Genomic DNA, 18,219 nt, shown 5'->3' with positions numbered 1-18,219 from the left:
AATAACAATGGTCATTTTTTTTAAAGATGAGAAGTAGCTAAATAAGTAAAGAATAACCCTTTGGAAAAGTTTCCTCGAGGTCTTAAAACGCCTTTACTGGAGCTACTAGAATTGACATCTTCAAGACATATTTTTGGTAACGCAAGTAAAATGTTCAAGTACTTTCATATGAGCTTAAAGCTAAGACTATCAGACAACTGGAGATTATCTGAGGATGACCAGGATTCTGCTGAGTTATGCTGGGAAAGCAGACCAAAGCCAACACTCTCCAAGTCACATGGCAACTACGACCAGTCTTCAGCTCACCCCATCACTCCATGTGTATGTTGAAAAGTGACGTCATCAGCGTAAGAGATTGTTTGCAATTAGCAACTGCATTTGCTAAGGCTCTGCTATGACCTGCTGCAAACAGGTGACCTAACAGAAAGTTATTTGTCAGAATCCCAGATGCCCAAAGTCTGAAAGTCAAGAAGGGGTGAGGACCAAGTTGTCTCTCGCTAGTTGAATCTGCCTCATGTATTGGTCCATAGCTCCAATTTCTGCCTCTGTCATCATATGACCTACTACTTTGAGGGAACATGGTGTGATCTACTATAGAAATTTTTAAAAAATGTTTTTTTAATTCAATTAATCAGTAGACAGATAAGATTTCGCTGATAAGTTTTTGAAAGAATGCTTTTATTGACAGAATGCTTCTACAGCAGGTTTAAGTTGGGGGAGGTGGGGCGTGGAAATCGAGGGTGGATTCTCACAGTATTGAAACTTTTGCTTTAGAAAGTAATAGGACCTTCCACAACATTCTTATTCTGCTCAAACACAGATATATTTGATTAAATGATATGTATTAAGAAAAATGCCATCAAAACAATTAGCTTTCTACACATTAACTGTTCTAAAAAGTTAACTATCAACAAAACTTCCCTATTCTGTCTTAGATCCTGTTTGCATATTTTTTAAAAATCAATTTTATCTAGGATCCTAGTTTGAATTGGCAAACTCATTCTTAAAAATATGCATTGCACAATCAACTATGTATGGTTCTGAGAACTGCCCTGCCTTATCCTTGACTACACAAGAGAGTATTGTCTTCTTGTCCTTTCAGTGAGGAACACTTACATTAATTTAGTCAGATACCATCACATGGCAGTACTCCAGATTTGTAAATGAAACTAAACTCATTCTATAAATTCTCCAACTGCCCTTTCTGGGCCATGACATCATTTGGAAGAAATATGCAAACCCATCATTTGCTTACACTGGCTCCTCAATGCATTTATAGATGCCCTTCTTTGTCGCCGACAATTAGCAGAACGTTTTTGTCCTTCTTATTTGACTGAGGAAGGCTGGAGTGGAGAGCAAATATAGCACTAACCTATGCGCACCTACTCCTGCCATGATGGCTGCAGACCCTTCATTGAGCAAAATCCTTCTCCGCCATATTGTACTTTACTTTTCCAGTAAGACAGATACTGGGGTCATGAGAGAACCGCATCACTAAAACGGGCGGCTGGTTCTCAGAGACAAATATGCAAAGGCATGTTTTCAAGGCCTCTTTCCCTCCACCAGGGCACAGACGGTTGGTCGCCACATATGTCTTTTATGCTTATACTAAATATTGAGTACCCACTTTGTGTCAGTTCATGTCCCAAACCCACTGAGACAGCCCAGCATACTACACAGTCTGACAGAAAAGGGGGCTCAGACTAATGACAAGTATTCTCATGTGTCCCAAATACATGGCAGAAGTGTCCTTGGCCCCCAGGATAGCTCAAGTGACTACAGCTCCCATGTCGGTTGTTGTATCCTGTACCAATAGCTAAATGTCAGGTTTTCTGTGTGTCATTTGGCGGGAAACATTTGGAGATGTCCTGGCTAGTGTCCCCAGAGTGCCATCTGATGGATGAACCAGGTGCTCCTCAAATCAGAGGGAATGCCAGACCTGGTAGCTCAGGCCAGTGATCAAGCTATTTGGGAGACAGAGGCAGGAGAACTGCAAGTTCTAGACCTGTGTGGACTGCAGAGCGAGTTCAAGTTGGTCACCTTGACCAACTTAATGAGAACCTATTTCAAGATAAAACATAGAAAGAGGGCTGGGGGTATAGCTCAGTGGTCATATCCAGAGAGGTTCTAAATTCTGTCCCGACTTGGATTAGGGTGGGAAGAAGATGGAAAAGGGTGGGGAAGGGGGGGAGGGAACTGAAGGGAAAGGGAAGGGAGAGGCTGTATTAGCAAATGAGTAGGAATTCTGATTACATAAGGCTTGTCCTTTTATTAGCATTTCCCAGTGTAAAGTAGCTGTTTGTCTCAGTCTGACTGCCCCCCAGCTATCACATGGCCACACATGGTAATCTTGCTCCGGGACATTTCCTTTTGCCTTTCCTGTCCTTCTTGCCATGTGTGACTTTATCTTTTCCGCAGACTAGCTGAACTTAAGTAGTTATGAGCCCAGAGCCAACATTCCTTCCCTGCCACGTGGAAACGGAAGCCATCATAAGCATCGGTACGAGATGTACCTCTCCTCAGCTGTCTTACTCATTCCCACATCCAAAAGGAAGCTCTGTTAGCTTTCATGCAGGGAAGTCTGGTTGGTCTTTTGGTAGTTACTAAGAGTCACTAAAGAAGCCCAGGTTTAACCGGACTTTCTTGGGAGACTTCACAAGCATCCACATGTGGGAAGGGCACACAACACATTCTTTCAAGTATTGGCTTCCAGAGATGACCACCTATAGTGAAAAGGGACTGGCCAGCTGAAGGCCCCTGAGGGCTTCTCGCGACATGAAAGGGTGAACATAGGGAAAGAAGCAAATGACAAACCACAGCTTGCATGCTCACAGTCCATGACTGATTGTGACTCTTGATAGCTCAGGATTCTGAGAGCCAACACAGATTTGGGACCAAGAAGGTGCCAAGCATGGTACAGTCGCCCTACAACAAAAATGGTCTAGAGTGGTAAAGAAACTAGCTGATCGTACAGAACAAAGACAGAAGGAAGGACACAGCTGGATGAAGTCAGCTGTCTTGATCCTCGGGTGGAATGCCAGAGTCACCTAGAACGGACTTTTTAAAAGATCAGTCCCTTTGATGGTGATGCACCATCAGAAGAAGCCAGGGAATTCATTCGTGGGAGCAATAGAGTGAGCAGCATTGCCTTAACAGAAGGTTACACTCCAGCATTTACTTCATTAAATTTTGTATACACAGAAAATAATTCATAATGCATCCATACAGCGTACACACAGATAGACAGAGACACAAACATGTATATACACACACACACAGTTTGAGAGGTATTTGAACAACAAAAGCATCTTCTAAGATTTTATGGCAGCCATATATATATATATATGATATATATATATATCATATATATATCACTCATTATCTACATTATTTAGTGCCTATAATCATAGCTGTTTACAATTTCTAGTCTAAATAGTTATTCATATTTAGAAATGAGCATTAACTTGAATAATCCATTGAAATAGTGTTAAACGACCATAACCATTAGAAGTTATTTTGCCACTAAAGTTACAAGTCTTTTAGTTCGTTCCTTTTGTGTCGTCCCCCTCCCCCCCCCCGCCAAAGTTGAGCATTAAAACAGTTCCCATAGATACACGTTACTCCCAGTATCTTCTCTCAAAGTGCTTTAGCGGCTCAACTCGTGAAAGCTTACTGAAGAGTAAAAGCTCTCTACCTTTGTTCCTTAGCTGAAGAAATAACAAAAGCTCTCCCGTTCATGAAGCCGTCCTGTAGAAAAGCAAGCTGATTACCAGCCTCGGTCACTGCCATTACCGCCAAGGGTGTCAGCAGTGACAGTTTTGGCACGGCGAGGAATGAGAATAAATGAATGGCTGTATGGCGAAACAGAAATGAAAGCAGAGCTTCATTACTTTAGAATCGTAGCTTCTGTTTAGAAAATTCATGCCTTGTTTCTGTTTTATTTTGTTAATAGAAATGTCTTTCCTTCTTGTCAATCAAAAGCTCCGCCTCTTGCTGGGCAATACCGTGACACAAAACCACAGCTCTCCTTCTGAAGGGAAGAAGTTTATTCTAGGCCGATTTGAGTGATCCAAGAACACAGATCTGGGTTACCCCAATTTCCTTGCTTCCATACGGAGTCAGTTTCAGGAAGTTTTCTATAGCTTTACAGAACAAAGAAAGCCACCAATCAGGCAAGATTAAAAAGACATTAGCAGGAACGTCAGAGAGGTGGGTCCAACGAGATGGCGAGATGGTGGAGGTTTCCTAGAGGCTCAAGATGCTATCTGGTGGCATTCTCTGCTCTTGGGCTGATGGACACCAGTGGTCTGTGAAGTTAATAGGTGCTAAGAGGCTTTGGTTTGTTAGCTGTAAGGTGTTAGTTCCCGCACAGATGTGGGCAAGGGGTAGCAGTTCTAAAACACTAGAACTAGACTGAGATAAGCTAACTAGCCTTTGGAACCTGCAGCATTCCGTCTCTCCACGGTGCTCAGCTTCTAATCAGCCAGCCAGCTGCTGCAGACTGCCTTTCAGGAGGTGTTGTTCCTGGTCCCACAGACACAGTGTGACTGGCGGAGTTGGAATTGGTGAGACCAAGTTCCAAGGCAGTTTTGTGATATACCACCCACACGAATGTCAAAGGGCTTCCGTTTCCGTATTTCTCAATCGCTAAACAAAGGTGGTTATAAGCCTTTCATTTAAGAGCCGCTGCCCATGCTTTACACGGACTTAGGTGATGGGAAAAGCCTTGGCTAAAGGGATAAAGGCTCTCTTTGTGAGAGAAAGAAAGACAGAGATAGAGAGAGCATGTGTGTGTGTCCATTTCATAATTTGTCAAGATTAAGAAAAGAAGTGTCTGAGTAAAGGATAAGGATGTATAAAACTTTGTTGGAAAGCAGGGGCCTGAGAAACTGATTGTGAAGGAGCGACAACACGCACGCACACACACGCAAGCACGTGCACGCACACACGCACATGCGCGCACGCAAGCACGTGCACGCACACACACCATGCGAGGATGAAGATGCACTCACGAAGACCAGACACAGTCAGGGCTTCAGGAAGAAGGAAGTAGTGAGCTGTATCAAATAATCCAGAGAGTTTGAACAGTTGCTTGGGAGAAGCTGGGACACAGAGTTTAGGAACAAAGTCGCTTCTGCTCCGCCTGCCCTCGGCAGCTCCGCCTGCCCACGGCAGGGTCTCTGAGAGCTACAGGGAAAAGACAAAGTAGAAAAAGACAAAGTAGAAGTCAAGGTAAGGAGTGAAAAGGGGGTGTAGATGATGCTGGGGAGAGACCGGGATTGAGGAAGACTTCCGGTTTATTTTCCCATTGTCATGCTATATGTTCAGCTGCGGATGGAGCAGAGAGTGGAAGGCACCGGAGAACAAGACTGATATAGAGAGACCTTGAGGAAGGTATTGGCGGGAGTCACAAGGAGGGCCTGCCCTGAACTAAAGGAAAGAAAGCAGGAGAGAAGGCATTCAGAGTGAAGCGAAGAAGCGAGGGTTTGCAGCGGGGGGGGGGGGGGGGGGGGGGGGTTGCCCAGTTCCCAACCAAAGCCAGTCTGTGTGGGGGATGCTGGAATAAGCGAACACCTCATCTCAGCTGTCTGCTATGCAGACTCCCAAAAATATCATCAAATCTACTTGGCTATTGGTGTCATGATCTGCACAAAACAGTTTATAAATCTTCCCTGAGAGGCTCTTACAAGTGAAGTGTTTTTACCACATTATATATTCAAACAGTGATAGTCTTATTGTGGGTCCTTGAATAATTGTAGATCTACGTTCATCTTGTCTTAATTATTCCTGACTGTGTTTCAAAGACAACAAGCTCACTGAGAGACCATTCACATTATGTATAACGTATTACATATAGCATGTAACAGTGCTAGACACCGCAGCTACTTTAATAATATTCATATAACATATTACAGAGGGACTCTTGCTGTTTGGCTTCTGTAATTTGGGTTTTGCACTTGGTTTCAGGGGTCCCTGTGGTCCCTCTATTATTAAAGTCTTTGTTGTCACTGTGTCTAGTTTCGGTCTTAGCACTCTCTGTGGGTCCTTAATTTCATGTTACAAGTAAGAACAAATATATTACCTGATAATGTTTATCGGGACTGTTTAGCCGCTTCTTCATATACTACCTAAGGAGAAGGAAGTAGCTAGACACTCCGCTCAGGCAGCTAAAATAGATATGGCCTTGACCCATGGCTTCTTTCTGTTGTCACTTAGAGTAGTTTTCAGAATTGTCACCAAAGAAGTCTCATTGAAAGATGTTCCCCCAAACATCCTCTACGCATATAAATTTGGCCAGAAAGGCATAGGTTTACTTGAAGACAAAAGAAATGGAAACGTCCTTGTAATAAAATTCCTTCCCTTGGGTTTTTCCTTCTCTAAAGTTCCTAGTAAACTTCAACGTTTGAAGAGAAGAATTCCAGCAGAAAGAAAAGCCACGGTAGCCTAGGGGGCGGAGCTGGAGCAAATCCATCCCATAATAGCAAGGCAACTCTAGCTCTTGATGCCCCAGAGACTAATGAATCATGGATCCATGCCTCTTTCCAAGGCCTGATATTGACCCAAGGGTTGTTAAAGCCATCTGAAGTTCTATGAAGTCATGGTGGTTTTTAAAGGTCGTCAAGCTAAAGCCTCTAAACCTACGAGTAGCCCACTTGCTGAAAGATGGGCTCTTGACTGTAGAGAAAATCCGGGAAAAGAGCATTGGAGATGCAACAGATCTTCTCTCCGACTGCTGCTCTCTTCACGATGGGGAACTCTGTCAAGTCTGAGTCAAAGAAAGCAAACCATCAAAAATGTGCATCTTTTGCTCTTAATAATAAACGAAACACCATTTTTTCCCCTTAGAAATCTAGGATTTTAGGCTAACTCTCAAAAAGCCTCATTAGAGCAAACCCTTGAATTGTAATAACTGCGTCTAGATGCCATAGCTAAAATATTACATATAAATGGCCCTCCCAAGGTTTCACAGGTTGTTCCGTGTTCGTCTCTGTAAACACATTGTGGTTTGAAACGTAACTAGTAAGAGTCCAGGAAAATAGCAAAATACTTTCGCATTTCAGTTACCCAGACCGTAGATTGCTACCTAAATTTCAGAGTCCAATTCAAATGCAGGAAATCCTGAAAACACCATCAAGGCTTTGCTTGAAAATCTGGTAACATGAAAAGTAGAGTCTTCTACTGTCTTTAATTAGATGTCCAAAGAACGCATCTAGGAGATGATGTCTGTTCACAGTTTACGTCAGGCCTGATGTGGAATAAGAAACCAGATCTTTACATTCTAACTCACTCTGCCCATAGCTCTCCTCACAGCCAAGCTGGCAAACTTTTACATCTCAGTGTAGCTGCGGTGCTGAAACCATTCTGTGGAGGCCAATTAAGAGACAGTTATTTTCTTCTGGTCAAAACAGTAGACTCTACCTCTGGCCTTGATGAGAGACCTAACGTTCCAAGCTATCCAAACTTTAGGTGTAATATCGCCAAGCCTGTCATGTCCCTGGTCAGGAAGAAGCTTAATTTGCCTCAAATCATGCTTTAAAAGTTGAGAGGAATAATTATTCTTATTAGGAGATGATATAATTTTCCTTCTCAGAAACCATGTTCTGTGTGCAGTTACTATGGACCCATCATGAGGCCTTGCTTTTCCTAGAGTACTGTCTCGAGAAGACCTCACTTTTCTTCTTTCTTCTCTTCTGTCTCCTTAGTTGAACGGCTGGCCAGATCCCACGCGTGCTCTGCTTGGCACTTTGGACTTTCCGACTATTTCTCTGAGGCTACCTCCCTCTTGGATGTGGCTACTTGTAAACCTAATGTCTAACTCAAAGGCCTTTCTCCTTCACCGTCTCCCTTCTCTGAGCAGCTGCTGAGATTTTCGGCTTGCCCTCCCTGGGGTTTCTCTTTTAAACGCACTAACGTTGTTCTGAAGGCTCCTTCTGAATCAGTTCTTGAATTCTTTCATAAACAAGACTCACAGTCCTGGGAGGAGACCTCTGTTTGCCCACCAACACATCACACTCTAGGGAAGATTTCTCACAAGCAATTTATGCTTGCAAGGGGTAGGGGGTGGTACGCTTAAGTCGAAGGGGAACATGTTGAATTGTAGCACTTTACAGAATGGGTCACTCTTCCCTAGGTTCCCAAATGATTCTCAGACTGAGTGATGGTTGTGTCCTGGCCTCTGTCCTGTGTGCCCAGTTATGACTTTCACCTAGCATTCTGGAGTCTCTGTCCCAGAGCCTCAGAGACAGAGAGACTGATCTCATCTATTCATCTATGCCTAAAAAATGATGGCAGCAGGTGAGCCCCTTGTGGAACCCGTTCTATTGGAAGAACTCGCATCATATTTCATGTATTCAGAATTTATTCCGCAGTCCCAGAACACCTTTCTGGTCAAAAAATCCTTAACTTACAATTCAAACTGTATGAGGTTTCCCACCACCTCCTGTTTTTATTGTAATAGGGGAGGGAATCTCAGAAACCGACTACCTTCTCCAAGACCAACTCTCATCAACAATAGGAACAAACACGGGACAGCTTCAGATCCATGACTTACTTCTGTCTCAGCCATAATGCAAATACAAGGCACAGTTGGGCATTTTTTTTCTAGTTAGTTAAATAAAATTATTTCAAAATTACTTTGGAGATAAGACAGTAAGTAGGAAAAGACTAAATCTGAGTTTCCTGAGAGGGGCCGGACTAGGAGGGGTCTGTACAAGAGTTTCTCCTTCCTGTCACTAAATTAAAAAGTGCCTGGAAGAGTTTTGGGAGGTAACTTCTGTAATCTACTATATCATCTGCAAATAGCGAAGTTTGACTTCTTCCTTTTCAATTTGTATCCCTTGGTCTCCTTTTGTTGTCTTATTGCTCTAGCTAGATCTTCGAGTACTATATTGAAGTAGATACGGAGAGAGTGGAAAGTCTTGTTTTGTTCTTGATTTTAGTGGAATTGTTTTGCATTTCTCTCCATTTAATTTGATGTTGGTTGTCGGCTTGCTGTAAATTGTCCCTATTATGTTTAGATATGTTCCTTATATCTCTAATCTCTCTAAGACTTTTATCATGAAGGGGTGTTGAATTTTGTTGAAGGCTTTTTCATTGTTTGAGATGACCATGTGCATTTTTTTCTTTCAATTTGTTGATATGGTGGATTACATTGACAAATTTTCATATGTTGAACCATCCCTGCATCTCTGGGATAAAGCCAACTAGACCATGGTGGATGGTTTTTCCCATGATGTGTTTGTTCTCAGATTCATTTTGCTAGTATTTTATTGAGTATTTTTGCATCGATGATGTTGAGAGAAACTGGTCTGTAATTCTCTTTCTTGGTTGTATCTTTGTGTGGTTTGGATATCAGGGTTATGTTATCTTCGTCAAAGGAATTTGGCAATGTTCCTTCTGTTTCAATTGCTTGGAACAATTTGAGGAGTACTGTTATAGCTCTCCTTGGAAAGTCTGGTGGAATTCTGTACACCAGGGAAAATAAATCAAGATCTGACTCTGAGATCCCATCTTACACCTGTCAGAATGGCCAAGATCAAAACCACAAATGACAACTTATGCTGGAGGGAATGTGGAGCAAAAGGAACACTCCTCCATTGCTAGTGGGAGATGGGTTGGGGGAAAGGTGGTGGAAAGTAGGAGGAGGAGAGGGAGGGGTTGGCATGTAAAATAAATTTAAATAATAATAATAATGGAAAAATAAATAAAAAGCTCCATATTATATATATATTCAACATTAAAATATTTAATCATATATATATATATACTGTGCATATAGGAACAGGCAGATTAAAGATAATAATTCACTCTTAGTAACTCATGTGTGTGCTTTTCAAGATAATATGCAATATTAAACAAGGATGCCACAAGATGAATTTAAACCCACAAAATCTATTTCCTCCCCAAAGAAGACAATGCATAGGTGAGATCACTCTGTGACATACCTGAATTATGGCCTAGTCAAAATTTAAGACATTTTACCCTTTTTAAAAAATATGACGTTCCTGTAACTAAGGCAAAAATGATTTCTTTTGTTTAATATATTCCAGTTAATCTCCCTATTCAGTCTTTCTCTTAGGATATAAAAGAGAATCACTTGCTAGTAATCTATTATAACTGCATATTAGCAAAAGAATTATTATTTTCAGTGCTTAAGGAATCAAGATGTATGAAGTAATCTAGTCTAGCATAGTTCTGGACTTTAGCCTCAGGAAAGGGGTAGCCCAGTTTCCTCTTTATACCTCCAGAGACTTACTGTTCGCATCTACTCACATTTATCTAGGAAGCAGCTCTAGCTGTCCTTTGGTGAGCAGAAGTCTGCCTTCCTTTCTGATGCATTACTGGGCACTGAATTCTTGATGCTTTCATCCTTAGGCCCATCCCAACTCACTCCATATTACCTACAGAGAATCAGTTCCTTCCTAGAGATCGCCTGACCCATGGATTTGATTTATCTTAAACAAAAGCCTGATTAAAGCAAGGTGGTTGGTCTACTTATGGTTACTGATGCTGTGATGAAGTACCATGGCCAGAACAACTTGGGGAGCAAAGGGTTTATTTACTTACATTTCCAGTAACAGCCGATCACTGAAGGAAGTCAGGACAGGAACTCATACAGGGCAGGATCCTGGAGACAGGAGCTAATACAGAGGCCACGAAGGACTGCTGCTTATTGGCCTGCTCCCTATGGCTTTCTCAGACTGTTCCTCATAGAAACCAGGACCCCTTGCCCAGAGGAGGCACCACCTACAATGGGTCGGGTCCTCCACCATCAGTGGATAATTAAGAAAATTTCCTACAGCTGAATCGTATGGAGGCATTTTCTCAATGGAGGTTCCATGCTCTCAGATGACTCTAGCTTGTGTCAAGAGTACATAAAATTAGCCAGCGCATGAAATGTTACTTTAAAACATCATCTGATCATTTATACATGCCATCTTCCCAAAGGGATCCCTACCTGTATAATACAGCTGATCTTCCATCATTTACGATATTTGATCTATTCATCTTTGATCTTACAAAAAAAAAATGACTTGCACCGTCACAAAGGAAAATAACCAAAAATGCCAAATCATTTAATTCAAATAAAATACGGTAAAATATGTCACTATCAAACGGATTAGATTCTCACGTTACAATCTCAGAGCTACTCACTCATTGTAGGCTGTACAGATATCAAGAAAAGAGAGAAGAGCATCAGAACAAGAGAAACAGGTTGGCTATGAAAATATTTAATTAACATCATCGTACATGAATAGTAGTCCACGCCTGTCTCTATAACTGGGGCTCTCAGTTTTCTGTTCCGAATTTCCTTTTCTGGACACACGCCCACTGGAAAGCGTGTGAACAGATGGCATGACTGGATTTTCAACACTTCCTTGGACGGTCTATAGCCATTACCAGAAGAAAGGCATTCTCTCTTCAGAAACATTGCTGATTTTAGGCCAGTTTCACACGGTAGTGTCTCCGCTTTGAAGCTTAATGCCTTGCTTTAACAGGTGAGGTCTCCAAATACTGTATTTCAAATTTGGGCTGGGGAAGGATGTGTAGGTGAACCTTTCTTTCCCATCAGTCAGTTCCTCAAATAACCATGCTGAGATTATTGTTAATTATAAATACTAATCAATTACTTAGGTTTGCCTCCAGCCAGCTCTTACAATTTAATTGAACCCATTTCTACTAATCTATGTGCTGCTCCAAGGCTTGCTTACCTCACCTCTGAACTTCCCTAGTTGCTTCTTCTGGGTCAACTCAGGACTCCTTAAACTCTGACCTTCTTACCAACATTCTCTCTGCCCCAAAAATCCTACCTAGCTATTGGTCACTCAGCTCTTTATTAACCAATGAGAGTAGTACTTATTTGCAGTGTACAAAAAGAAAATTCCACAGCATTTCCCCCTTTTGTCTAATTAAATGGATGCTTTTGACTTTAATGTAGTAAAATTATATATAACTGAAATAGTTATCAAGTAGGAACTCCAGTTACAATTTGCATTTGGCTAATTAGAGAAAATACTCATTATCTATACTATCTTGAGAAGTTCAAAGTTTTGTACCTAATTCACTTTCTATCCTTTTATGTCTCTCCACATTGCACCTCTTTTGTGAGTTCCTTTTCTTAACAAGGAGAACTCTAATTATAAACTGTCTTCAACACTATCAGAGACCCACAAAGAAAACAAACTCCCTATGGAGTTTCTTTGATACATATCATCATCTCTGAAACAGATTGGTGCTTTTAGGAGCACACTTGCCTCATTGTCATAAAAAGTCTTATATTATTAAAATATCTCAAATGCCGTATTCTGTAGATCTCTGAAGTGTTTTCAAACCACCTGTCTATCTAAAATATGTCTCTGTTTGACCTTGAAAACAAACTTAACATGACTACAAATTTGATTGCAATAAGTGACTAACTACTAACCTGCATTTCTCTATTATCTTAAATAGTTTACAATAAAAACTTTCCAGGACTAGAAATTTACATTATGTTGTTAATGAGCTTCATAGGTACAGTACCTTAAACAAGAGTAAAAATGTATATGCAATATCTTTTAACAAAAATAACCTTAAATTTGTATCAATATACAAAAATACTTTAAGCAAGAGAAAAACATATATATAGTATAACATAAATAACATCAAATTTGTATCACTATACAAAAATCCACACAAATATAAAATATTTAAGACTAGTAGTTGATTTTTTAGTTTAAAGGTAGATTCAATAGTCTACTTTTATCCCATAATTTCTATATCCCTCTTTGGTCTTTCCAAAATAAGATCCTTGAATTTAATCTCCTTTGTTCCACTTTTTCCCTGACCATTACCAAAAACAATTTGCAACCAATACCTCTAGACAATGATAAATGTTCATAACCCACTGAATGACCAAAATCCATTCACACACACACACCCTCTTGGGAATGTGGACATTGTGTTCTCTGGATTGCTTCCTCCTGTCTGAGGGGCAACAACATCTCTACAGGACCCTGAGAAATTTAAGACAATGGTCAGGTCCTGCGAGAGCTAGCTATACCATTTGTTCACAGTCTCTGTGTAATGAAAAAGTGAAGGTCTTACCTGAAGTCCTGGCTAGAATAGTGCATGAGGCTGGACCATCTCAGCTAGCTACCTTGAACTGACTCTGAGCAGTTGGCAGTCCAGAGCTGATCTTTGGGTGGTGTTTGTCAGCTTAGTGGCACTACCACAATCCAGGTGGAATCGTTATGGGGACTCACCATCCTTTTGGAGACACAAAGGTCACTGTTAAGAATGGTCACAGTTCACTGCAGAAAACTTAGGTATTTTTTTTTCTATGTCATATGCTGCCAATCTCAGGGAAGTTAAAACACCACAATCTGTGGAGTGTATCCAGAGTACACAAACCTAATTCCTAATTACCTGATAGAGACTCAAACCCAGAATCATGGACAGGGAGCTACATGAAGTCTTTCTCTAGGATTAGTTAATACTGTATATAACCATTAGTATCATAACAGAAAGTTTTATATATATATATATATATTAAAAAATTAAGATAATATTTATATCTTAACAAAAATTTTAGAGTCAAAATAAAACCAAAGGATTATGAGATTAGTGGCAATAGAACAATCCCTTAATTTTGGTTTTCCTTCTGTGCCCTATCAAGACTGTAGAATAACAGGTAAACACACAAGCACGCCTCACTCTGAGCAACACTGAATCAAGTCTGAGCCCCTCGATTTGTCTCTGTTTCCTTTCTACCCACTCCTAGGTGACTTGACATAAGGTAAGGCTGAATCTTGTGCCGTTCTGCCTCTGGTTTCTCACGTCTGTCTTCTTCACAAAGTGCAGTCTGTGTAACTAACTATACTAAAGAACGTAACTCCTCAACATCCCTTGACAGCTGTTGACTAGCAATGGGCATGTGGTTGTAGTAGCTCTGCCCCCAAATAACTCAAGGTATGCCAGAGAGCACCTCTTCGAAGGCTCATGGACTCTTCCTGAATAAATATTTAGATACGTAAATATTTAACGGGAAACTTGGCGCAGAGACATGAAGAGTTGGTACCTTAGCTCCCTTTCTCAGAAGAGAGAGTATAACCCTTACATTAAACCTCATTGAAGTGGAAAACAGAGACATCAAGGTCTAAGTTTTCAGGCACTAAAAGAAATACGTACCCTCCCAAAGTATCATTTTTATATAATTTCAAATCTCTGAATGCTTTATTGTTGCTTAAATAGCCACTGTACATAAACTTCAGGTTCACAAATATTTACCATGACTCATACATATATTTGTTGAGATATTAGATTTCTGTGTTTCTGCTTGCCTTAATATACTAAAATCTCATTTCTAAAGTGTGTCTATTGCTTCCCAGGAACTGGTCGTATATTCAGGTTTTCAATCAACTGGTTTCCTTGGTGGGATTGACTATAAATCTGTCGACATATATTGATGACGGTTCCTCATTTTCTTGCCCAGAGATCATTTCTTCTACTCATTTATCTTCAATTTCTCTTTCTTACTTGACGGTATCACACAAGCAACAAAACAGAGCCCTCTAAGCTCGCAAGAGCTGGAATAAACTAATTAGCAGACTTTATGATGGAGACTGGTCCCCTCCCATGTTCCGCTGCTTAGACAGGAAACAGGAAAAAGCCAGCTCTTTGCACAATGAGGCGATACCTTCATTCAAAAATGCTCCCATGTAGCACCTAGACACCAGCTCACATGGGACATTGTTTGAAATCAGAAACTGTCAGTTTGGGGGTAAGGTTCAATTTAAAAACACCCTCAAGGATGGGTTTCAAGTTAAGACAAACTCTTGATCTTCTTTTATCATTAGCCGAAAGAAACCCAGCCCTTTAACAAGACGAGAGATCTTCTGACAGAAAAGACTGTGTTTAACTGGAATGGAGGGAGTCGGAGAAGTTCCCCCCACACACGGGAGTGCCAGAAGCACTGGAGTGTCACTAACGAACGCTAAATAGAAGTGTTGAGTCGTTTGCTATGCGGAGAGGATTCAGAAATAAGAGTGGAAATCAGTGCGGGCTCATTTCATGAGCAGTGGGCCTAACAACTCCCACTGCTTAGAAATCCTCTGTAAAGAGCGCAGGCCTGGGTTGCCTGCTCCAGTTGTGGCCATCTGGACCCAGCAGGGAAATAAGCCTGCTCTTCTCCGTGGATTCTTGAATAACCAGGAATACCAAGAATAGCATCTAAACACTAAGGTTACCCTGATTCCATTTTGGTCAGATGTCACTCACCACTACATACTTTGATTTTCTTGTGTGTCCTACCAAAAAATGTAGTCAAAATGTATACAATACTTAAACGAATGGGAGATGCCAAAATAATTCCCATAGCCTCACAGTTTCTTTCTGTGGAAGTAGTTCATGAACTTTAGCGACAATTTTCAGTGCAGAAACATCTTAATGCAAAAGATCATCAACTACACCATAGCTGAAATATCACAGACAAAACAAATGAAGTGCTGAAATGTCACCTGCGGTCTCTCCCCCGTGGCTATGATATATACCTTCTAAATCTAGGATACACATTGAATTATTACCCACCAGCGTCATATACATAAATACCCCTACAAAAGAAAACACTAACCATTTTAACAGTTTGCTTCAAACTTTAATGATCTGCAGATGGCATCTAGATCCTAAAATGTATGGAAGGATGCTTTGCGGCTCTTCCTAAATATAAATAATGCATCCATCTAATTCACGAATGGCAAAGGCCCATCCTATTCCTGATGAATACGCTTATCACCCATGACTGCCAGTGAAAGTTATAAGGATATGCTATAATAAAACATGGCGCCCCTGTGTACGAATCATGGGAAGTAATCCACTGCATAAAAAACAATCATTAACTTGCAGTTACTGCCCCAGTTACTATGGTGCTGAAGAATACTTATAGATTGAAAAATACCTATAGATTGAGACCGATAAAGTTATATTTCTCATTGATCCAGGAAGAAATTTTTAAGAATACTGTATTTCAGAAGAGACAATGAGGGCAAAACTGTGTTGTATGAGTGTGTGTGTGTCTGTGTGTGCATGCATGTGTGTGCCTATGTGTGTGTGTGTGTGTGCCTTTGTGTATGCCTGTGTGTGTGTGTGTCTTTGTGTGTGCCTGTGTCTATGTGTGTACCTATATGTGTGGTGTGTGTGTATGTGTGTGTGTGTGTGTGCCTGTATGTGTGTGGTGTGGTATGTACGTGTATGTGTGTCTATATGTGTGCCTTATTGTGGTGTGTGTGTGCGCACGTGTGCACACGTACGCACCAGAAGAGAATATCATGTGTCCTCGTAAATCCCTGTCTGCCTTATTCCTTCCCTTTAAGCCAGAGTCTCTCACTGAACACGGACCAAAACGGGAAACCATGAGCCCTAGCAAATCCTCTGTTGCTCGCCACTCCCACAGCACTGGCGTTGCAGGTGTGCACGCATCTACACCTAGCTTTTCACGTTAATGATGTAAGCCAAACCCAGGTCCTCACGCTTGCACGGGAAGCATCCTCACCCACTGAGCCATCTCTCCAACCCAGACCTTCTATCACGATAAAGAAACACGGAAGAAATTGAGCAGTCACTCGCTTGGAGATGGTGTGGCAAATGTGTAGTCAACATATCTGAGCAGACAGGAGCCCGAAAGCACCCAGGTGTTTTTATAAAAACCTTAGGAAACAGAACCGCCAATGACAGCAGAAGTGTTTTATTTTAGAATATACGGTGTTTCGTTTTCCTTAAGTTTAAATTTCACACTGCATTCCTTCTTTTTTTTTTGACTTTTTATCAATTCTTTGTGGAATTCATGCCAATCCCATACATCTCCCCTTACCCTCGCTTCTGCCTTCTGCCCTTGTAACATCCCACTCCCCGCCAAACAAAATTTAAAAGTAAAATCATAAAAAACAATCCAAACCAAACAAACAAAAGTCTTGGTGTGGAAGCTGCTGTGTGGTCCAGAGAGTCACACCGTACGCTCTTTAGTTCCTACGTCTTTCCCTGTAAATTCTTTGCGGTGAGTTTTGCCTGGTTCCAGGTCTCTGACTTTTGCTGCACTATTGATCCTGGGCCCTCACGGGGGCTCCCTTGGCTAGCCTACTGTTGCCGTGTGTCATGGAGATCCTGCAGCTTTGGATCTGCAGGTCGGATCCCTTCGCACACTCCAGCAGTTGGAACTACAGTGGATGCTGGGCTGAGCTAACTCAGAGCCCTGGTTGGGAGTCTGGATTGGTCACCCCACTAGCTTTCCCTCCCCACCTGGGTGAGATTTCCAACACAGACAGCAGGGAGCGGGAGCTGGGCCAGTTCTCCTGCTCACACAACCCTGGGTCCTGCTTCCCTGCACTCACACCCCAGGGCCAGCGCTACTGCTTTGCCCAAGCGAGGTGTAGGACCGTATGGGTTGAAATAAATAGATGTGACTATCTATACAAGCGATTCTAGAACAATCTCCAGTTGCATTATTGTGGCAATGAAAATTTATGGGTGCAAAAAGAAAAAAAACCTCTCACACTCACAATATATTATAAAAATGCCTGACAGAATGCATTTGTTGAAATCTGCATTTGGTCTAGAAACTATTTAACAATTGAACACAGCCATACTTTAACTTAGCCCTCATGTTGAGAAGTAGCGAGGCATTTGAGCAATTCGCTCTCAGAGAAGTTATGCTTTGAAACTGAAAAAAATCGAGAATCTCTTCTTGGATTATTTTTATGATCAATGTACAGGCTCTGTGCAGGGAGCGTTAAAGCTATCTGACAACTCGTGGCCACATCGCTGGCTGTTAAAGAGGTAGGAAATTGCATAAAAGCCCGAAAAAGCTCTGGGTAATTTTGCAGTTTCCTCTCTAAACATAATTGTGAAGACGTCTGTCTTTCAATTCTCTCTCCCTCTTTCCTCAGTAGCATGGCCTTTTAGTCCTTGCCCTTTTCAATAGCTTCGCCGACTGGAGCTTTGCTTGTTAATGTGCCAGTTGATCTTATCCAGCACAGAGGGTATTTACAGGGGTGCTTGCTTTTATCTCTATTCGCAGAGAACGCTAACAAATTAGAAGAAAGCGTCAGAGAACACCACATACCTTGCCCAGAACATTACAATGGTTTCTGCATGCACGGGAAGTGTGAACATTCCATCAACATGCAGGAGCCATCTTGCAGGTAATATTTTCTTGGTTAAACTTTTCAAAAGCATAAAGTTGAAATGTAG

General features: G+C 41.4%; 1 protein-coding gene across 3 annotated transcripts in view; it reads left to right on the top strand.

Annotated features, from left to right (window-relative positions):
• Positions 1-18,219, top strand: part of Tmeff2 (transmembrane protein with EGF like and two follistatin like domains 2) — a 282,612-nt gene that overhangs the window by 235,226 nt on the left and 29,167 nt on the right. For all 3 annotated transcript variants that reach the window (XM_048456057.3, XM_048456056.3, XM_085684183.2), the window contains exon 8: positions 18,047-18,170. In XM_048456057.3, the coding sequence (XP_048312014.1) occupies positions 18,047-18,170 (124 nt within the window). The remainder of the gene's footprint in view (positions 1-18,046; positions 18,171-18,219) is intronic.

The sequence above is a fragment of the Myodes glareolus genome, chromosome 27 (genome assembly GCF_982192425.1).
Source record: "Myodes glareolus chromosome 27, mMyoGla1.1, whole genome shotgun sequence".
Classification (NCBI taxonomy): Eukaryota; Metazoa; Chordata; class Mammalia; order Rodentia; family Cricetidae; genus Myodes; species Myodes glareolus.
Note: the sequence above shows the minus strand (reverse complement) of the source record. Positions and strands in the feature narration are given on the sequence as shown.